This window comes from Aotus nancymaae, unplaced genomic scaffold, assembly GCF_030222135.1.
Source record: "Aotus nancymaae isolate 86718 unplaced genomic scaffold, 86718_ANA_hifiasm-v0.15.2.pri h1tg000016l, whole genome shotgun sequence".
NCBI lineage: Eukaryota > Metazoa > Chordata > Mammalia > Primates > Aotidae > Aotus > Aotus nancymaae.
In genome coordinates, this window is record NW_026988428.1 from 65,514,469 (window position 1) to 65,536,917 (window position 22,449).

At 46.5% G+C, this 22,449-nt stretch overlaps 2 protein-coding genes across 3 annotated transcripts in view; one reads left to right on the forward strand and one right to left on the reverse strand.

The window, feature by feature from the left end:
• LPCAT3 (lysophosphatidylcholine acyltransferase 3) overlaps window positions 1-22,449 on the forward strand; it is a 254,920-nt gene that overhangs the window by 146,605 nt on the left and 85,866 nt on the right. Inside the window, exon 1 of one of the 2 annotated variants that reach the window (XM_064377488.1) lies at window positions 21,753-21,926. The exons of the other annotated variant lie outside the window; for it this stretch is intronic. The gene's annotated coding sequence lies outside the window, so the exon portion shown is untranslated. Of the gene's footprint in view, window positions 1-21,752; window positions 21,927-22,449 lie in introns of those variants that run through there. 2 annotated transcript variants of the gene reach the window in all.
• On the reverse strand, window positions 2,044-12,400 carry C1S (complement C1s). The gene is made up of 12 exons (XM_012472851.2): window positions 12,137-12,400; window positions 10,900-11,065; window positions 10,155-10,362; window positions 9,770-9,947; window positions 8,631-8,756; window positions 7,724-7,923; window positions 7,045-7,198; window positions 6,387-6,502; window positions 5,886-5,964; window positions 5,234-5,362; window positions 4,483-4,557; window positions 2,044-3,219 (listed from the first exon to the last, which is right to left on the reverse strand). The coding sequence occupies exons 2-12, from the start codon at window positions 10,902-10,904 to the stop codon at window positions 2,423-2,425; spliced, it is 2,067 nt and encodes a 688-aa protein (XP_012328274.2). The 5' UTR covers window positions 10,905-11,065; window positions 12,137-12,400; the 3' UTR covers window positions 2,044-2,422.

Genomic DNA, 22,449 nt, shown 5'->3' on the forward strand with positions numbered 1-22,449 from the left:
AACCACCAAGGCCATGCCCTACCTATGCCCTGTCTTCCCTGCAGTGGACCCCTAGGCCCAAACTCTCTTTTCTCTATCTCTGTGTCTTGTGTCTTTTATTTCTACAGTTTCTTGTCTCCACACCAGCAGGGAGGGGCTCACAGAGCCCTGGAGGGCTGGACCCTACAGGTACTATGATGGATACCCTTTAATACAATGAATGATTTTCTAGCCCCTCTAGAACCTGGTGGTGAGCTCCCCCCAGCTCTGAAGTCTCTGATGATGATTCATTTAGATCTTCTCCCTGCCATTCACCCAGAGTAATGACCTCACAGTACAGTCAATGATGCAAAACCCATACCCATCATGCTGTACAAGGCAGCAGCAGAGAGGGAAATTCTTCACCGAAACCTCGGCCCATCGGCAAAGGCAGAGCCCAAATAGTTGAGTGATTCTCTCTGAGAGGGATGAACTTCCTTTTCTGTTACTTGTCAGATTCCAGGTTAATTTTTTGCTATTACCCCAAATATAAAAAAAGAAAAATATCTCTATCATAGATCATGTTTCTAAATCTTAATATTTCTCCAACGCCTTTTTGTCTCTAGAAGAATCCTCCTTCTCTCACCCAAACACTCTCACCCAGGACACACTGTCAATTCCATTGCCCCTGCAATGACAGGAAGTATGGGAGGTGGCTATGAGGTATACAGTTCAAGACTGACACAGTGGCTTTATGCGGCTTGGTTGACGATATAATCCTTCCAGGCACTCCCTGTTGTAACTCCCTTCAATTCTTCAGGCCCTTCAATTAGAGTTCCACTGGTTTCCTCATCGTGTTTACCCTCCAGGCTAAGGTCAACTGTTGAACATAGCCCTCGTGGTCTATGGAGGATCAAAGTTCATTCTTGATGGACCCAAACAAATCTTTTTGGCTTCTGGTAAAAACTGCCCTCCTGAGAGCCACATGTCACATCAAACAGGTCAGATTCCCCCTCAGCTGTTAGTCTCAGATCTCCGCTATCCTAAGACACTCTGTTAGGGCAACCGCCGTCCTAAGATAGTTTAGTTCTCCGGTTCTCACTTTTTAAAATGCTAAGTCTCTATTCTGTAGTCATTTCTCATCACTAATCATTCTTTGGGGAGGAGGAATATTTTCTTCTCCTTCTCCTTGAAGACAGAAGGGAGAGTTTTGGGGTCTGTCCATCCTCACTGGGGTTTTCTGCTGTGTCATCTTGGTACAGAGTTCAATCTAATGAAGATGTTGTCACAAATTGATCAAAACCACCAGGAAAGCAGACAAGAGCATGCTGAATTTCTTTAGTTTTTCTTTTTTTTTTTTTTTGTCATATTACATTATACAAATAAGTATTAAAGAAAAATTAACTTTCAGTTGACATATTGAAACAATTTAAAGAAGATCTTCAACAACCAACTTAAACTATTGTACGTGGACTTCTGAATGAGGTGGGAATTTTTTGTTTTATTTGAGACAATCCCTCACTCTGCTTGCCCAGATTGGAGTACAGTGGCATCACCACAGCTCACTGCAGCCTTGACCTCTTGGGCTCAAGCGATCCTTCCACCTTAGCCTCCTGAGTAGCTGGGACCAAGGCATGCACGACCATGCCTAGCTAATTTTTATGTTTTTTATTTTTTGTAGAGACAGGGTCTCCCTGTGTTGCTTACACTGGTCTTGAACCCCTGGGCTCAAGCAATCCTCTCACCCCAGCCTCCCAAAGTGTTTGGATTACAGGTGTGAGCTATGCACCCAATGAGATTTAATAAGTTTCTTTTTTTCTTATTTTTTTTTTTTTTTTTTTTGGTCAGGTAAGTATTAATGACTTAAAAAGCAGACTGTGGTGCCTTGTACTGACGATGTTCACACTAATCCACAATATTCAGTAAATCTCAGTTGGAAGAGAGAAGAAAAGCTGAATTTCCTGTTTTCATGATAATTAAATATTAGTTGCTAGATGCCCAATTTCAGTGACACAACAGCCTTCTCATCCACTCCCCTTCTATAATTCTGAGGTTTTGGTGTGGAATGAGGTAAATCAACCAAAATTTGCTTATAAACATGCTTTATTGTACATAGACAGTGGCTACTGAGAATGATAAAGTAAATGGAATTTTGAACAGGTAAAGAGGAAACAAAGAATTAAGGTATCCCTGTGAAATAGTGCAAGATAGGAGTGCCCCACCCACAGTGTTATCTACAATAGGTACTCAGGGGAAAAGACCCCAAGGAGTCAGACCACGAATGAATGACCAACAAAATTCTATGATCAAACTCTATCCAGCCAAGTGTCTCAACAATCAAGTTCTATTTAAATCCTTCTCTCATGTCTTCCTTCAGTCATGATGAAATAGTGAGAATATCATAAGGAACAGAAGGCATTGCATTGGTCACCCTCCTTGGAGAAGCTGGTGGGATGGGTCTGGATTAGTCCTTACTGGGGGTGCTATTTTCCTGCATAGTCTTCTTTATCCAGTCAACATAGTTCTTTACCCGTGTGTAGAGCCCATAGGTCCCACACTGGGGCCCCCAGGACACCAGGCCAGCTGCATAGAATTTGGTCTTGTCATTGGGATCCTGCACAGCAAAGGCCCCACCACTGTCCCCTTTACAGCTATCCATGCCCTTCTCTCCTCCAGCACAGATCATGTTAGGAGTGAAAACATAGGCCCCTGCATCTGCTCTGGGATTTTCCATTTTCACTTCTTTGCACTTTGTTAAAGAAGCTACAGGTAATCTTGCTGCCTTGAGGCGAACAGCACGATCTCTCTTCTCTGTTCGGCCCCAGCCTGAGATCAGTCCCAGGTCCCCATCCATGAGGTTGTATTCGGAAGAGGTGCCTGGTAGGCAGATGGGGGAAACGGTGGGTCCCATTTTCACTGGGTCCTTCAGCTGCACCAGTGCAATATCATTATCAAAATTTGTTCGTGCTTCTGGGACTTCCAGCATTTTCCATCCCGGATGAATAAACACACGCTCAGTAGTGAGCATCTGGGATTTTGCCAGCCGTGAGGTCTGCACTGAGGTGGACCCAACATACATTGTTGGTTCCTGGTTTCCCTCCACGACATGAGCAGCCGTCAACACCCAGTACTCATCAATGAGAGCTCCACCAGCCCATGGGTTGGTAAAGAAGACCTGCCAGGGGAAGTTTTTAATATCTGCATCGGATCCTCCAATTATCCTCTGTTTTTCTGCAAAGGGTTCACTGGGGACTCCACAGACTAGAAATGAATAAAATAACATGGGGAAGGAGCAAGAAATGATGCTGGCTTCCTGCAAATCCTCCAAGCACTCAAACAATTTTAACTGCTAGGTTGCAGGGTCCCCTAGTACAAAATAGTCAACCCTATTTGGTCGACAATCTCAATACCTGACTCACTCTGGACTTACCTAAACATCCCACTTTGCTGATGTCTTAAGCAGGCTCATGGGAGAGCTGAGTTAAATGGAGGCAGTGTATGAATCACTGAGTCCAGATGCACTAGTGACTCACAGCTCCACTGGAGGCAAGGGTCCCCCTTGCACCTCCTGACGCGGCATGTGAGGCAGCGCACAACCGAGAGCCAGTGCTGGAAACCCTTTTCTCGCACAGATGGTGGAGGAGGCAAGCTTTCTGCCTTCTTCGGATGCCCAGATCGAATTTTAATCACCTTCTTTACTAGATTCCTAGTTGCACCTGAGTCCCTCCCAGTAAACCACAGATCAGCCTAGGAAGTAGAGAGGGGTCCCTTCTTTGGCCTTGACTTCTCACTCCCAGTGACTGGCGCCATTACCTAGTATAACTAAATTCAAGTGATGCTGCTTACCTAAATCCCTTACTAGACAGCCTGGACGGACTCCAAGTTGAGCACAATGGACTGTGGACTTAGTCCTGGGCTCAAAGCCTGCCTTCGCCACTTGCTAAGTCTGTGAACTTGCACCCCACCCACTCACCTGTCAAATAAGACCAATGACACCTAGCTCACAGGGCCGTTACAAGGACGCGGATGAGAAAATAAATGCAACAAATCAGCTCGGTCTTTAGCTCTCAGTAACACCCAGGATGATGATTATCCAGCTGGATTTGCCCCAGCCTTCTGCTACCCAACTCTGATCCTTCCTCGTTCCTTGAATTCTTCTGTATCTTGTTGCCATACAAACCTTTAATATAATAACTAGGCTATCTAACTAGTCTTGTTTCTGAGTGTTGATTCCTCACTCTCAGCTTTCAGGCCCTGTTTTTAGCAGTTCTGTTTCTTCTTGCTGTATCTACTGTACCAGACACCAACTGTCGCTAGCTGACGCTTCTACTTCCTTCCAGTCGGCCTGGCTTCACTGTGGCTGAGAGGGTTCCCTATGGCCCCGGCAGCCCACGGCACAGTGCTACTGCCACCTCACTGAGCTGGACTCTGGCAGATCACTGTTCGGTCCTTTCCCAAGAGGATCACAGGTGACTCCCATTCACCTGTGGCTATCATCTCTCCCCAAGCCTCAGACTTCCTTACCTGGAACACATTTCGGCAGCTCTGCGCCCAGCACCTCGTTCACCCAGCTCCCGTTACCAGCACAGTGATACTCCCCTGGAATAGCAAGGGGAACACGGGCTGCACTCAATGCCACATCTTCCCTCCTCCATTCCCCCTCAACACTCTGCCCCATTCCTCCAGAGCCTCAGCTCTTCTGGGATTCGAGTAGGAAATCAGGTTAAATCAGCCAGAAAAAAATATATTCCTCCAAACAATCCCTCAGGCCTCTAGCCTGCCAGGGAAGACAAATGGAATATCTCCAAAGCAGAAGGAAAGAGGGCATTGGGAAAGTGGGGAAATAAAATAAAAAGCAACACAGAGAACCTATCTCATCCAACCCTTCATCTAGCATGACCAAACCTCTACATCAAGAAAGCCAGTCGGTGAAGCTTGGTGGCTTGAAGCTGGAGGCATTGCTCCTGTGGGTTTTTCATGAAATAATTGGTCAAAAGGTGGGTAATCCCATGAAATGGACGCTGCAGGGGAATTCCTGTTTGCAGCTGTGAAACTGAGTTGGTGACCTCTATGATTCCCAGCGAATGACGCTACCCTGAGCATGCCCTGCCCCATATGGAAACTGTATTCTTGGACGAAGCCAAGGGGATGAACAATGTCTGTCCTATCGCTCTCATTTGTCTCCAAACTCTCTCTGACACAGAGAGATTATGCTCTTCACCCTCCAACACCTTCTCATTCTTTCTCTCTCTCTTCTCCAGTAGAAGAAACCTACCACCTCCTTCACTTTCCATGTAGTAATACGGCTCCTCACAAGCGTAGCGGGTGACCGAACCAAACAAAGTGCTCCGTGGGTTTTCGACTTTACCGTTCTTAATGGGTTCCGGAATGCCACAGTCCACAGCTATCAGACGAAGGAAGGAGAGTGATGGTCAGGACAGCCATCTCCACGCAAGAGTCATGGGGCCAGTTTCATCCTCACTGCTCCCCTACCCCAAATCCACAGGCACACTTGGGATGAAGCTCCCCACTCCAGACTCTCTGTGGCCATCCTCCCCAACTGGCATCACTCAGCTCCCTGCCCCACTGAGATACCAATTCAGATGGCCCCACGAAAGCCATAGGGAAGAGCCTGGTTCTCAGTGACTGGTGAAGGCCACAGTGGAAGCCACAAATGCCCCCACATGGGGCTATTCACCCGACCTATCTCACAGCCCCTTTCTTGGAAAGAAACCTGCCAGTCTAGTTGGCCTGGGACCAGATCTGGGGCTGGGACTAGAAAAGCCTCCGTGACTGGCTTCCCTTCAAAAACTCAACCCACTCTCTCACATGCCTAAGAGGAAACCATGCATTTGAATTTTGATGTGTTGATCTTTCCATTCACTCTGAGAGAAAAAGAAAGACTTCCACTTTGAAGAGACACGTACGTTGACATTTCAGTTTGGAATTACTCCACTTTCCATTGCTTTGACAAGTCGAATGGTAAGATGTTGCACCAACACGTCCCTGGAGAATAATAAACATCAACAGTAATTTATCAAGAGAAATATGGGAAACCAACATCAAAACTGGAATTGATCTCTGGCTTGGGATCAATGAGGAGTCCTCACCACAAGAAGCTTGGGAAAATCTTAGCAGACTGACCCAGAGAACCCAGGAGATGAGGCTGATGGACAGTTTTGCCCCATATGAAAACAGTATGTGTCCGCTCCCCCTTCCCCAGGAAGACTGAAGGCAGAGAGAGAATGCCAAGCTGGCCAGGGAGCTCCGTGGCTCACAAGGGAGAACTACAGATCTTAAGCTGTTGTGTTTACAGGAAAGGCATTACACCTTGATCACACACATACGTTAGGAAAACCACTGGGCAGTTTCAGTACAAATCCTGATCTGGGGCCAGGGACTGGGGAGAAGCCAGGATGGTACTTTACCTCCACAACTTCAAACCCATCCAGACAGGTTATCTGTACCACATCTCTAAACACATATTTTGCCTTCGCAGGCTCCCAAACAGAATTGGGAGTGTCTTCTTTAGGACAGGGGATTGCTTGAAAGAACAGAAGTTGGGACAGGAAATAAAATTACTAAATAGTTGAGGACTCTCATTCTATTTACATCATTCTCACTTTCTAAAATTGTCCAGCTGTCCTCAATCCTGATGATCAACATTCCAATACAGCAGATGTCTAAAATAATATGGCATTACCAGCTAACCACCCCCAAGCTGTCTGCACTCTCAGGTCTAGTTAAAGGATTACTAGAGGCTGAGGCATTTCCAGCAACCATTGACTGGTTTAGATTTTCCTGAGGAAGTGAAGTATCTCAGGATTCTATCAGAACAACAATCTATCTTTTATTATTACTATTGTTGTTGCTTTGTTTTGTTTTAGAGACAAGGTTTTGCTTTGCTGCCCAGACTGGACTCAAACTCCCACTTCCTGGGCTCAAGAAATCCTCCTGCCTCAGCCTCCCCCAATAGCTGAGATCACAGGTGCATGCCTGTGTGTCTGGATCATCTACCTGCTTTGATCCCACATTGTCTGGGGACTTTGGTATCACCAGCCAAAGAGGCACTTCTAGGTTACTCACGATCTCCATGGTAGCGAAGTTTCCAGCCCTTTTCTTGTCCTGTTAGATCAGTTTGGAAGATGATATCAAGAGCATTACTCTTAGTTTCAATATTTTGTGGCCCAGGGAACCCATGACCACAGTAAGGACCAAATTGCTGATCTCCTGCGACAAACTGAACAAAATGATGAAATCAGAAGAGGGAAAAAACTAAAGGAAAGAGGTAAAATGGGGGAAGTGGGGATAAAAATAAGAGAAGCATTGTCATATCGAACAAGAAGAAGGAAAATAAGGGGCAGCAGAAAAGATAACTGTCTTCAGGCTGGGTGCAGTGGCTCACGCCTATAATCTCAGCACTTGGGGAGGTGGGAGCATTGCTTGAGGCTGAGAGTTTCCGGCCAGCCTGAATGACATAGCAAAACCCCATCTCTGTAAAAAATAATAATAATAATAATATTAGCTTGGTATGGTGATGCACGCCTGTGGTCCTAGCTACTCAGGAGGCTGAAGTGGGAGGCTTGCTTGAGCTCAAGAGGTCAAGGCTACAGTGAGCTGTGATTGCACCACTGCACTCCAGCTTGAGCAACAGAGCAAGATCCTGTCTCAAAAAAAAAAAAAGAAAGAAAGAAAAATTATTGTCTTCAGAGAGAGATCTCTTTGTCTAAGTTGAGGGTGTGGGTATTAATCAACCATCACGCACAACTAAACTGTCAGGGCAGTTTCCCTCTGAGTCAGCTGCTTCCACGTCAAAATCGTCTCTCCGCACAGTCACCACCACTTGGAACCCTTCCTCCAACCGGATCTGGTATTCACACCTTGAGTTCTCTGGATATGGATTGGGATAATTGGGACTTGCAATCTCCCCAATCAGTGCAGTGAATACATCCCCACTGCAATTAACTAAGAGAGAAAAAGAGAAAGGGAGAATCAAATACAGGGTCAAGCAAAATTCCTGTCCTATTCTATGATTCCTTCTCTCAGAAACTGACAGTCCTCCATTCAAACTAACCTGGGATCCCTGCCCTAAATGGAGGGATCGAGCAATTACACACGCAATACATATCCATAGAAATACCCAATGCCTATTAGGTTTCCATCACTTTGCTTAGGATGGAGCCCTTCCTGGTTATGAACAGCCCCCAGTAGACTCATTACAGCCATCTATCTCTCTTCTCCCATTAACTAACTTTATCCTGTAGCCTTATCGTCCTTCCTTCTTGTGGCTTCATCTCAGCTTATGAGTAACTAAGAATAAATGCCAATACACAGTGATATAATGGACTCTGGGGACTCAGTGTAGGGGGAGGTAGGAAAGGGGTGAGGGATGAAAAACTATACATTGGGTATAGTATACACTGCTCGGGTAACAGGTGCACTGCAATCTCAGAATTGAGCACTAAAGAACTCATCCATGTAACCACCAGCACCCCCAAAGCTATTAAAATTCTTAAAAATAATACATACATAAATAAATTTAAAAATTGAAAAAAAGAAGTGCCAAATGAAGGCTGGGCCTAATCGAAGGTGGAAGGGTGGACAAAGCCTTTCTGTGGTCTCAGCCATTCCAAATCCCAGGGATCATGCAACACTCCTGATGCCAAGCTCACCTCCACAATTCTTCATGTCCTCATGGAGGAAATATTCCGGGGGGCAGGAGCAGAAGTAACCACCAATGAAGTTGTTGCAAAAGTGGCTACAAGGGACATCTGCAAAATCTGTGCATTCATTTATGTCTACAAAGAGTAGAGAAAGGCTGAGGTCAAGAACAAACACCAAGAAGGGAGAATGAGGTTAAACCCAAAACCATAAGGGTAAGAAAAAATAGGAAAGGCCTGTTGCTTAAAGATCCTTCAAGGGATCACATTCCAGGCTGTTCTTATTCGATATTACTCTCCTGACATGATTCCAGAGTTGAGTCCTACCCCAGGCTGGAGTGCAGTGGTGTGATCTCGTCTCACTGCAACCTCCACTTCCCGGGTTCAAGCAAGTCTCATGCCTCCACCTCCCGAGGAGCTGGGAACATAAGCACACGCCATCATGCCGGGTTAACTTTTTGTATTTTTAGTAGAGACAGGGTTTCACCATATTGGCCAGGCTGGTCTTGAACTCTTGGCCTCAAGTAATCCACCAGCCTCAGCCTCCCAAAGTGCTGGGATTACAGGCATGAGCCACCATGCCCAGCCTAGGGAGCAATGCCAGAGATCCTTGACTTTTCTCATGTACAGAGCATTTTAGCTCCAGGGACGACACTCAGCAAGGCAAACATCATGATGATACCTTCTGCAGGGAGGAATCAGTATATTCATTCATATTGCTTTATATGACGTTGGTCCTTCTATCAAATCTAAACAATAGTTTGGCTTTATGAGATGTCCTAGCTTCACTGTAACCTGGAGATACAGAAGTACCCAGAATTTGAAGGTTTGAATGCCATATACTACCTTGAAGGGTTGAAGTGAAGATTATGTTAAAATAGGAAAAAAATCCCTGATATATACCCAGTTTATAGTGGCTCTCAATAAATTACTGTTTATTATGTGTGTTATTACCATTGTCATCATCACCACTAAGATATGATCATGCATTTGAATTTCACAAAAGTGATTTATGGAGGGACCCAGGCCAAGTGAATACTTTTTATAAGAGTTATGAACAGAATCCTCATTCAATGTGTTGCTCAGTGGATTTCTCATGTTCTAATCTTTTAGCTGGGTCAATAAGGCACATGCAGAAGGGTGAACCTTACCTGTGGCAACATAGTATGCAGCAAACCCCGTAAAACGCTCCTCATTGGAAAAGTCTGACCTAAAGATCACCTGGAGTTTGTTGTATGGGACTTGGAACTCTTCCACAATTGGAGAGTGGGGATTGTTACTGGTCCTCTGTCCACAGAGCCTCCCTTCTTCAATGCCTCCTGACATTATCTAAGAGAAGAATCAAAAAGAAAAATCTGGGAAAGGGTAACATTTTGCTATGGAGACAAGAGAAAGGACAGAGAGAGTAGGACATTTTTGCCCCTAGGACTATTTGACTCCAGTTCACTGAGTGCCTGTGGCACTCCCTCCCATGTCCTTACTCCACTATCTTAGCCCTAGTCTTCCATCTCTATGCTTTATGTGTTTATAACATACCTGCACTGAGTCATACGCACAGTTCTCTGACAGCTCTATGTCCAGATGGGTGAAGTAGAGGTGAATCCCATGCCCTTCAGGAACTTCTATGTCCCAAGATTTCTCTACCTCATTGGGGTACGCCTGAGGATAGTTAGGGGACAGGATCTCCCCATACATGGTAGGCTCAGCATAAACCCATGCCAAAAGGGAAAACAGAACGATGCACCTGAAAAAAAAGAGGCATAGATTGGCAGGTGTCCCAAGCACCAGTAGCCTGGGATAGAACATTTGTCAGAGGCAGAAGAAACGGGGAAGAAGAGAGGCAGTCAATAGGCTATGGAGGAGACTCTTATGACAGAAAAAAGAAAAGGCCCAGGTCAAACTAAACCCAGGCTTCAAATAGGAGCCCTTTTCTTTTTTTGAGACAGGGTCTCACTCTGTTGTCCAGGCTGGAGTGCAATGGTGCGATCTCGGCTCACTGCAGCCTCAACCTCCCGGACTCAGGTGATTCTACCACCTCAGACTTTTGAGTAGCTGGGACCACAGGCAACATCCACCATGCCTGGCTAATTTTTTTTTTTTTTTTTTTTGAGAGAGACAGAGTCTCTTTATGTTGCCCAGACTGGTCTCAAAGTCCTGAACTCAAGCAATCCTCCTGCCTCAGCCTCCCAAAGTGCTGGGATTGCCTGGCCCATGAGCCCTCTTCTTGAGAAGATAAAGGGAATGAAGCCTGTGTAATCTCTGGAGACCCCTGATCACTTACCACATCTCTGGCGATTTGTCCAGCCTGGTGAGCTACGTGTCTCTTGGTCCTGGCTTTCTGCACCTCTGGACTTTGGAGCCTAAGGGGCGGCAGGCCTGGCTGTATTTGTCTGACAAACACGGGCACCTTCTTTGGTGGTGCAGCGTCACCTGGTGCTCAGTGTCACCTTCATAGGGATAACACACAGGTTAAACAGAGCTATATCACCAACATCACTGCATGGCACTAGGCCCCTCACACCCTCCCTAGTCCAACTTGAACTGACTTTCTAGACTATAACTAAAATTGTATCCTTCCCTCGCTACTTCTCTGGACTTTCTCCTAATTTTTCTCCAAAGGAATCGAGTACTTTCTCCCAGTATTCCTCTTCCTCTGTGGTCCTCCACCAGCCCTACCCCTACAGTATCAGTCTCTCTCCTACCCTTAAGAACAATGCTCCCATTTCCACCCAGGTTTTCAGGAGTCTTCGTGCATCATGACCATCCATCTAGGACAGCCCCTCTTCTTTAACCATGACCCCTTACAGCCCCTCTTCTTTAGCAATTATCCCTTACAGCCCCTCTTCTTTAACCATGATCCCTTACAGCCCCTCTTCTTTAACCATGACCCCTTACAGCCCCTCTTCTTTAACCATGATCCCTTACAGCCCCTCTTCTTTAACCATGATCCCTTACAGCCCCTCTTCTTTAACCATGACCCCTTACAGCCCCTCTTCTTTAACCATGATCCCCCTATCTCCTCAAGCAGCCCTGTCTGCTGTTTATCCTTGCATGCATCTCTGCTGATGCTCCCAGTGCCCACGGGTGGAGGCAGAAGCTTCTTTCACAAGGGGAAGGCAAGGACCTTGGGACAAGCGGTCTGAGAAGGAAGTGCTGCCCTGTTAAGGCAGGGTTGCATGGGGAAGGAGAAAAGGGACAGCCAAATGACAAGGAACATAAAAACTTCCTACATTCATTTTCCAGAATTTGTTTGGGGTTTGCTTCCCCCTCCCCATTACTGAAAATTCAAGCTGATAAAGTCTTGCTAAAATTGCTTTAACCCTGAAAATAGTGGTAGGTAAGAGCGTGAAGTAGGGGTGGATGGGGTGAGCCTAAGAGAAATAGGTTGTCTATATTCTGCCTTTTTTAATGCTGCCTTTGTCAGCCCTCTGTCATTGCCCCAAGCCCTCCTACGTGAAGTTTTCTGCCTTTCTTTTTTCCTCCATCAAAGCTCTGCTCTTTGTTTGTAAGGATTTTACCTTCAGAAGCTGGTAGGAGCAAGTGGGTCAGTCCCCTCTCTCCTGCCAGTGGGCATGCTGGGCAACCCCTCCGGCCCCCAGGGACAGCAGCACAGGGCTTGACACTCCTTCTGCAGGAACCTCCGGCCGGCCTCCCTGTCCGGGTTGTGTTCATAAGATTCCCTACCCGAGTGTGCCTGTCTGAAATTCCCTGAGCTAAACAGAGGGGGCTGGGAGACCATGACACAGGGAAAGAATAACTCAGCCTTGATCTTGGAGCTCCCTCTGCTTTTGAAACAAGGGCAGCGTCCTCCTCCCAGGCCTGAGAGGTCTCTATCCAGGGCTCCAGTGGGGAAAGGAGGAATGGGGAATTTCACTGATTGCTTAATGCTTTTTTTCAGCCAAAGGGTGTGTTTCTGAGTTTTTGGGGAAGTCAGGTGATTTGTGGGAAAAGGCGGGGATTGATACTAGGGGGAAAAACCAAACCCAGAAAGTCCAACCCTCCAAATGTGTGTGGATCATGAATTAAGGGAAAGCAGTTATCAGAAATGCAAGTCATCCCTGCTTTAAAGCAAATGTAATGGTTGATAATGACTTACACATAGACCCAAGCTGGTAGGGCCTAAGGCTTCGTCTTCTTAACACCCCTTCCAAACATCAAAATTCTACCCCCCAACCAAGCCCCCTTTCAGACCCAACCCAGAATCCCTCATCCATAACCCTTGGGGCCAGCTGTGTTTTGAAATTTTATAGATTTTTTTAAGGCTATGTAGTCCAATATTAGGTAATACCTCCTCCTCCCGCTCCCTTTAGGGACTGGGATAACCCCCTATTAACAAACAGTAAGATTTCTGCAGCTAAACACATTGACCTTATGGTAAGCGGATAACTAAAAATTACAAATTACATCAGTTCAGGTCAGGTTTTGCTGCCAAATTGAGTTTTAGTGCCAAACTTGGAAACATACAAACAAAAAACGATAGCCAGGTGTTGTGGCACACACTTGTAGTCCCAGCTACTCAGGAGGCTGAGGCAAGAGGATCACCTGTGCCCGGGAGATCGAGGCTGCAGAGGGCACCACTGCACTCCAGCCTGGGCAACAGAATGAGATCCCATTCTAAAAAAAAAAAAAAAGAGAGAGAGAGAGAGAGAGAGACTTTGTCTTCTGAGTTCTTTGGCGTTTAGAATTGCAGACAAGGGACTGAGGGGCAGTGCCACTCCACAGAGCCTTCCCTGATCTCAGGTCCCCTTTATGCTCCTTTAGTTGGCTCAGCACTGGGCCTGGAGTCAGAAGACAGGCTCGTGTCCTAGCTCTGCTCCTCAGCAGCGGTGAGGCCTTAGTCTCGTCACCTAACTTCCTAGTTTCTTTTTTTTTTTTTACCTCACTATTGACAGATCTAGTTTCTTCCAATATAAAACAGAAATCATATCAGTTCTGCCTAGCCTACATGGCTGTCATGTGGACCTAATGAAACAATTAGAGTGAACAAGCTTTGCACACTATGGTACCTAATAAATGTATATGTTGGGCCACATGCAGTGGCTCACGCCTGTAATCCCAGCACTTTGGGAGGCCGAGGCGCGTGGATCACGAGGTCAAGAGATCGAGACCACCCTGGCCAACATGGTGAAATCCCGTCTCTACTAAAAATACAAAAATTAGCTGGGCGTGGTGGCGCGCGCCTGTAGTCCCAGCTACTCAGGAGGCTGAGGCAAGAGAATTGCTTGAACCTGGGAGGTGGAGGTTGCAGTGAGCCCAGATTGCACCACTGCACTCCAGCCTGGCGCCTGGCGACAGAGTGAGACTCTGTCTCAAAATAAATAAATAAATATAAATAAATAAATGTACATGTTAAAAGGAAAAGAATAATGAGCCCATAAGGTCTCAGAAGGCAGGTGCTGGGTCTGATTCATGTTGGTGTTGTCCACCATGTCTAACAGTGTCATGCAGAGCACAGATGTGCATGCAACCATCTGTTGCCCCCCGGCTGCCCAGCATTCAAACTGCTTTGCCACATTTGGGGAGTTCCCCATCATATCAGCCTTGGGAGCAGAGCCGACCTACCAAGAGAAAAAACTCAGGAGCAAGAAATGTGTCACCTCTACCTCCAGCAGCTCTGGAGCAGGCCAATTTGTGATCACCCAAAAGGTTCTTCCTGCCTGCTGTGTACAGAAAACCAATTCACTGAGACCGTGGTATTGCAGCAGAGAAAGAGTTTAATAACACAGAGCTAGCCAAGTGAAAGGATGGGAGTGTATTACTCAAATCAGTCTCCCCAAGAACTCAGAGGCTAGGGTTCTTATGGAGAATTTGGTGGGCAGGGGGCAGAGAACGGGTGTTACTGATTGATTGGTGATAAAATCATAGGCGTGTGGAAAACAGACCTGTGCACTAAGTCCACCTCTGGGTGGGGGGCCACAGGACCAGTGGAGTCATGAGTCATTTCAAAATGCAAAAGTCTCAAAAACATCTCAAAAGACCAATATTCAGTTTTACAATAGTGATGTTATCTGTAGGAGCAACTGGAGAGAGGTCCAAGATCTGTGACCTCTGGCGGCATGACTCCTGAGCAGCAAGGGATTATAGAAAGGCAAGCTAGGGGTCAATGGCTGGTCATTGTTTAGCTACACCCATATCTTAGCAAAATTCAAGCCCCTCGCATAATCCTCATCTTGTGGCCTTTCATGAGTCTTACAAAGGCAGGTCCCTGAGCAAGGAGAGGGTTCATTTTAGGGAGGGACTAATCATCTTTGCTTCAGAGTTAAACTGTAAACTAAACAGTTTAAACTAAACCTCCCATGGTTAGCTTGGCCTATGCCCAGGAATGAGTGAGGACAGCCAGGCTGTGAGGGTAGAGGAAAGATGGAGTCACCCATGCTGGACTTCCCTCACTGTCATCATCTTTGCAAAAGCAGTTTCACATGCACACACATTCCATTCATCAGAGGCCCAGGCTTTGAATCCAGAGGCAGTAATGCCAGGAAGCAGGGATCCTAGAGCCTGTAGGGGCAGTGTGGCCCCAGCAAAATCACAGAGGAGGTAGAATTTGCAGCAGCACCCAGCCCAGTGGGTAAGCACTACAAGCTGAAGCATTCAGGGCACTGCCAAAGAAGGCAGCAAAGGCAGCCAGGTTCTGACCCTCATCCCTGCTGCAAAGCTTCCACACATGGCTCTGCGGCTCCCCTGGCATTTCCGTGAGCAATCCAGGATCCCTTTAATAAACTCCCCTTCTGCTAAACTCAGCCAGAGCTGGTTTCTGCTGCTTGCAACTAAAAATAATGGCTGATACAAAACGCTCAGTGAGTACCTGAGGACTGGCTGACTGAATGTGCCAAAGTGAATTCAAACCACTCACTACCTGCTTTTAGCCATGTGACCTTGAAAAAGTTACTTTGCGTCTCTAAGCTCCAGTTTTATCAGGTGTAAAATGGGAATAATAGCACCTACTTCAGACACAGCTATCACTCTCAGGGCCCATTGTGGCCAAGATTAAACAAAATGATGTATGCTAAGCATTCAGCATATACCTGGTACTCAGCAAGCTTTTAGCAAATAACAAACCTTATCAACTTCTCCAAACACCAAACACAGCAGCAGTAGCAGCAGCTTCCTCCCCATCAAGAGCATGCTTCAGTTAATAGCAAGGAAAAGAGGACGCTTTATCAATGTGTCCAGGGCTCCTTCTCCTTTTCCTTGGAACGCAACACTGTCTGATTTTGCCAGAAATGTTAGACTCTCTCCTACCCTCACCTGTGTTTTATGTTCACTTCTGCAATTTTGCCATCAAATTGAAATACATTGCCAGAAGCAGTGGCTCACACCTGTAATCCCAGCAACTCAGAAGGCTGAGGCAGGAGGATCGCTTGAAGCTAGGAGTTCAAGACCAGCCTGGGGAACATAGGGACACCCCCACCTCTAAAAAAAATTTAAATTAGCCAGGCATGGTGAAGTGTACCTGTGGTCCCAGCTACTCAGGAGGCTGAGAGATGGGAGGATTGCTTGAGCCCAGGAGTTCAACGCTGCAATGAGCTATGACCACAGCACTCCACTTCAGCCTAGGTGCATTTCCCATCTCAAATTTCATTGGTCAGGCATAGTGGCTCATGCCAAAGTGCTGTAATCCCAGCACTTTGGTAGACCAAAGGGAGAGAATCGCTTGACGCCGGGAGTTCAAGACCAGCTTGGGCAACATAGCAAGACTTCATCTCTACAAAAAGTCAAAAAATTAGTCAAGCATTGTGGCACACACTTGTAGTCCCAGCTACTCAGGAGGCTAAGTGAGGAGGATCATTTGAGTCCAAGATTTTGAGGCTGCAGCCAGCTATGATCACACCACTGCACTCCAGTCTGGGCAACAGAGTGAGACTCTGTCTCAGAAATAAAAAAAATAAAACAAAATTTAATTCAGCCATGCTATCTAAGTAGCTATTGGAGGTCCACATGAGATTAAATGATGGTATTAAGAAGCTCCAACAATGAAATGCCAACAATAAAAAACTGTCTCAAATTTGAACAACAAATAACCCTCCCATTATCAAACTCCTCCAAAATTAAAGTTCAAATCCTATTGCAAACTGAAACTATGACATTAAAGTCAAAAGTAATTGAAGCCCAAAATTTCTCTGTTAAAGTCACAAAACCATCAGTTGCAATTTGTGTTCTGCTTAATCTCAGCTAGAGGGTTTCCAGTCCCTGGGCAGAGCTGTGATTCCTTCAGTAGCTGCAGCCTGGGCTGGAACAGGTTAGTTCCTCCAAGGCTTCAAAGACTGAGTTCTGAGGCAAGCCTTCCTTGAGCCTCAGCTTTTAAAATTCCAAAGAGTTAATGAGCCACAAGGATATTGTAATGCCAGCCCCACAACCATAAAATTTAGAAAATGAGCTATCCCCTACCTCAAGACAACCATCCCAGGCAAAATTACAATTATATTTCCAGAAACCAGCACTTAATGTCACCAAAATCTGAAGAAGAAATTCAACAGCATCTGAGGGCAAGAGAAAAGCTTAAGCTGCCAGGCGTGGTGGCGCGTGCCTGTAGTCCCAGCTACACGGGAGGCTGAGGCTGGAGGATCACTTAACTCCAGGAGTTCTGGGCTGTAGTGTGCTATGCCAATTGGTTGTCCGCATCAAGTTCAGCATCAATATGGTGACCCCCCAGGAGCAGGGGACCACCAGGTTGCCTAAGGAGGGGTGAACCGGCCCAGGTTGGAAGTGGAGCAGGTCAAAACTCCCGTGCTGATCAGTAGTGGGATCGCGCCTGTGAACAGCCACTGCACTCCAGCCTGGGCAACATAGCGAGCCTCATCTCTAAAACAAATTTAAAAATTAAAAAAAAAAAAGAACAGCTTAAGCTTAGTTTAAAACCTTACCTTGAGGCCAATTTATGCCAATTGGTCAGAATCCATGTCGTGCGGGCCAGGTGTGGTGGCTCATGCCTGTAATCCCAACACTTTGGAGGCCAAAGCAGGAGAATTGCTTGAGTCCAGGAGTTTGAGACCAGCCTGGGCAACATAGTGAGACCCTGTTTCCACCAAAAAAAAAAAAAAAAAAAAAAAAAGTAAGCCAGGCATGCTGGTGCATGCCTGTAGTCCCAGCTACTCAGGAGGCTGAAATGGGAGGATCACTTGAGCCCTGGAGGTCAAGGCTGCAGTGAGCTGTGATCACACCACTGCACTCCAGCCTGGGCCACAAGAGAGAAACTCTGTCTCAAAAAAAAGAAAAAATGTCTATGTCCTGTGAACTTAAATACCATTGGGAGAAATCATGTAGAAAAAGGTTAATTGGGCGTTCTGTACTTGCCATATGGGGATCCTCCTATGTGGAACTTTTAAATTCACACACCCTCCCAATACCATCTCCTGACCTTGTCCCCATGAGCACCAAGCTACGGCCTCCTCAGTGCCCTGTTAGTTGGTGAGCTCTCCCCAGAACTCTAGCAGTGTCCATGAAAAGAACAGCAAAGACAGGATCTCACTATATTGCCCAGGCTGGTCTGGAACTCCTGGGCTCAAGTGATCCTCCCTCCTTGGCCTCCCAAAGTGCTAGGATTGTGGTTGAGCCACCACACCCAGGCTTTCATTTCAGTAACACCCTTTTAATTTCAATGACAAATTAGGGTGACCTTAAGGATACAGGCCATTCTAGCAAACCTATCTACAATAAATATATCACCTTGAAACTCACTGATATGGTTAAGCTTTCTGTCCCCACTCAAATCTCATCTTGAATTGTAATCCCCACATGTGGAAAGTGGGAGGTGATTGGATCGGGGGACAGTTTCCCCCAATGCTGTTTTCATGAAATTGAGTGAGTTCTCATGAGATCTGATGGTTTTATAAGGCAGTTCCCTGGTCCGGTTCACTCTTCTCTCTCCTGTTGCCATATGAAGAAAGTCCTGTCTTCCTCTTCCCCTTCTGCCATAATTGTAAGTTTCCTGAGGCCTCCCCAGCCATACGGAACTGCGAGTCAATTAAACCTCTTTCCTTTAGAAATTACTCAGTCTCGGGCCAGGCGCAGTGGCTCACACCTGTAATCCTAGCACTTCGGGAGGCCGAGGTGGGTGGATCACCTGAGGTCAGGAGTTCAAGACCAGCCTGGCCATCATGGGGAAACCCCATCTTAAAAAAAAAAAAAAAGAAAAAAGAAAAAAGAAATTACTCAGTCTCGGGTAGTATCTTTATAGCAGTGTGAGAATGAACTAATATATCCACCCAGTAATTTTGGGGGAATTTTCCATTCTCAAGCCTGTGAATAAGCCACCTGAGTTCAAGGTCAGTCCTCTACAATTTCTTCCTTGGTCCTGAAGAATTTGCCAATCTAGTACTTCCTACCTATATGCAGCGTACTCACAAATTAAAGCTAGAATCATCCTGTGCTCTAGAGCACAAACATAATTCAGCTTCCTTGCAGGAGGCATTTCTATAAGAAAACACTTTGAGTAAGGAAGAGAATACCACCCTACAACATACAGGGAATCTGGACTATTGTCAGGGGCTCTAGATATAAACAATGCTTGCCAAAGTATCAAAGCATTTAGTATCCAATAAAACGAACAAGAAACAATTGATTGATATACTTTTTTAACCTAGAAAAATTATAATAAAAAAAGAAGGATCTATCAAAAGACATAAAGCGAATGCAAGGGAAAAATAAAAGAAATTTAAATATGGAAATGGAGCAGTAACAAGGTAAAGCGATGTAGGGCAGCTGCTCTGCTCCACCCAAATAGCACTAATTAACTAAAGAGGTATTTATGGCTGCAAAGCACACAAAGACTATATTAGGTGCCTTATAGGATACAAAGATGATAGGGTTAGAGTAATAATGCCAGGTAGAGAAAGATAAGCAACAAGAAAGAAGTGTGACAAAGGGCTTCAGAGCTATAAGGGAAAAGATACTGTATCTGGTTAAGATGAAATCAGAAAGAAAAGGCACCATGGATGCGTTGAGATTTCAAATGGGACGTGAATGGCTAGAATTTCAATGGGGTCCTACCCTTGCCTTCCCTTTTTCTGTTAATGACTCTACCAATTTCCCAGCCATCCAGGTTCAAAACTTAGTTGTCTTTAATCATCCCTCTCCTCTGCCCCAAATCCTTGCCAAGACCTGCTGATTCTGTCTTTTCCATGTCTTTCACATCCACTGCGCTACTCTTAAGTCAGATCCTCATTTCACCTCATCTGAATAGACACCTTTGAAATATATCCCCCTTCCTCCTTTCTCAGATCCCCAAATCTAACCTACACAAACTGAAAAATTAATCTTTCCTAATGACAACTCTAAGTGCAGTTTTTTTGTTTGTTTGTTTGTTTGTTTGTTTTTGAGAGTAAGTCTTGCTCTATCACCCAGGCTGGAGTGCAATGGTACAATCTTGGCTCACTGCAAACTCCGCCTCCCAGGTTCAAGCAATTCTCCTGCCTCAGCCTCCCAAGTAGCTGGAATTACAGGTGCCCGTCACCACATTCAGTTAAATTTTTGTATTTTTAGTAGAGACAGGGTTTCACCATGTTGGCCAGGCTGGTCTCAAACTCATGACCTCAATTAATCTGCCCACCTCAGCCTTCCAAAGTGCTGGGATTACAGGCTTGAGCCACCACTCCCCGCCTCTAAGTGCAGTTTTAAAACGTAGTGGCTCCTTTTATCTTCAGAATTAGATTGCGAAAGGTAGTTCCTCCAAATATTTTACTACTTCCAAACAAAGCAACTGTATTCTAATGACAGCTTTTTGAAACTTCCAATATTCTTATGCTAATTCATTTATTTACCCAACAAACATGTATTGAATGCTTACTCTGTATGGGAGATCCAAACACAAACAAGAGTGCCCTCAACGAACTTACTTTCTAGCAGGGGAGAAAGACAAAAAAAAATTGTTTGGAAGTCCAAGGATAGCAGGTGTAGTGGTTTTTAAACATGTCCCGGGGAGACTAGCCAAGAAGACAGACTAGGAGCAGCCGTGTGTGCCCTCTCAGGGAGAGAATTTGAAGGGGTGAGTAAACACAGCACCTTCAGCTGAAACAATTAGATACATGCATTGGGATTCATCAAGAAAACAACTCAACCCACAGAGAACAGAGAAAACAGGGCAGGATGACCACCCACCCGGCAGCAACAGGGAGACAGGGGAGCCTTCCCCGCCCAGGGAAACAGTGCACGAGGGAGCAACCCTGGGGAATCATGCTGCCTCCACAGATTTTTGCAACTCTCAGGTCAGGAGATCTCCTCACGAACCCACTCCACAGGACCTGCAGTCTGACACGCAGAGCTCTGTGGAGTCTTGGCAAAGCAGCAACTCAGCACACATAGAGCCCCAGGAGGTTTAGATACCTGGGCTTCCTGGAAAAAGCAGCTGCAACTCCAGCAAAGCATGAGGTTAGACCCCCATACGTACTCCTAAAAAAGGGACTGAATCCAGGGGGCTGAGCAGTGATGGTCTACAGGCCCCATTTCCACAGCTCCTCGAAGGGTAAGACCCACTGGCCTGGAACACCAGCCAGCCATGGAGAGCAATGTTACTCCTCCCTGCGATGGAATTCCCAGTGGGAGGGGTGGGCCCGGGGTGGGCCCGCCACCATCTCTGCTGTTTTGCAGCCTTAGCCATTGTCACCTTCAGCGCCGCCACTCTACAAAAAAGTGGCCAGGCTGCTTTTTTATGAGGGTCCCTGACCTGCTTCTCTTCACTAGGTGGGAATCCTAACCGGGGTCACTGTAAGGCTGGTTGCATCGCCGAGACCTCAGACACACCCCCTCCCCCGCGGGGAGCTCAGACACACCCCCTCCCCTCGCCAGGAGCTCAGACACACCTCCTTCCCTTGCCGGGAGCTCAGACACCCCCCCCCCAACCCAGGAGCCCAGGGGAAAAAAAAAAGCCCTGCCAGGACCTACCTGATACCATTTTGTCCAATCCAGGCCCCACTCCCTGCCTGCCATTTTGTCTTCCTGCCTACCATTTTGTCCTATCTGGGCCCCACTCCCTGCCATTTTGTTCCATCCAGGCCCCACTCCCCGCCATTTTGTCACACTCACCTTGGGCACAACCAATCAAGCGCCTCCACTCCCTATAAAACCCCATGTCTAAGAGGAGTCCACGCGACTTCTCTGGCCCTTCCTGTCGGACCTCAGAACCTCACCCGGCTGAATAAATTCCTTCGCATTGGATTATTTTCTTGCTGGCCTCAGTTTCTTCGTTTTATCCTCAGTGAGAACAGACCTTACAAATGGTGCTGAAACCTGGGGGGAGTTGTAAGAGCCCTCCTGGGGGAAACTGACTCCTCCACACAGTGCCGGACCAGGAAGCTGCTGTTTCACCACAAGGTAGGACTTCTGTTACCCACTACCCCACCTGCTGCTTTCAGGGAGTCCCTGTCCAAAAACTGCTCTGCAGCATCAGGGATTCCCACTGCCGCGGGGTCCATGACCCCCGGCTTCCTTCCCCATGGGTCTGTGACCCTAGCAGGCCTCCCACCATGAGTCCGTGACTCCGGCTTCCTTCCCCACAAGTCCGTGACTCCAGTTTAGGACCTAAGTGTAAGAGGAGACGTCCCTACACTCTTGTTCTCTCCCCGTGAGGGGTTTTTTTAGGGTCAGGAATTTGAGGGAGATGTCCCCACTTTCCTGAACCCTCACCAGCAACTGAGGTGTGGGTACTCAGAAGCCCCTTTTAAGCAGCCCTGCCTCACGGCAGAGTCAAACCCTCCAACTTACACCAAATTCTTTAATTCAAACTAGCCCATTTGGCATAAAGGCTCCCGTTAGAAAGAAACTGAAAATACAGTTTCCTTCTCATCTGTTTTTCTTTTTTGGTTTCTCTTTCTTTCTCTTTCTGTGTGTGTGTGTG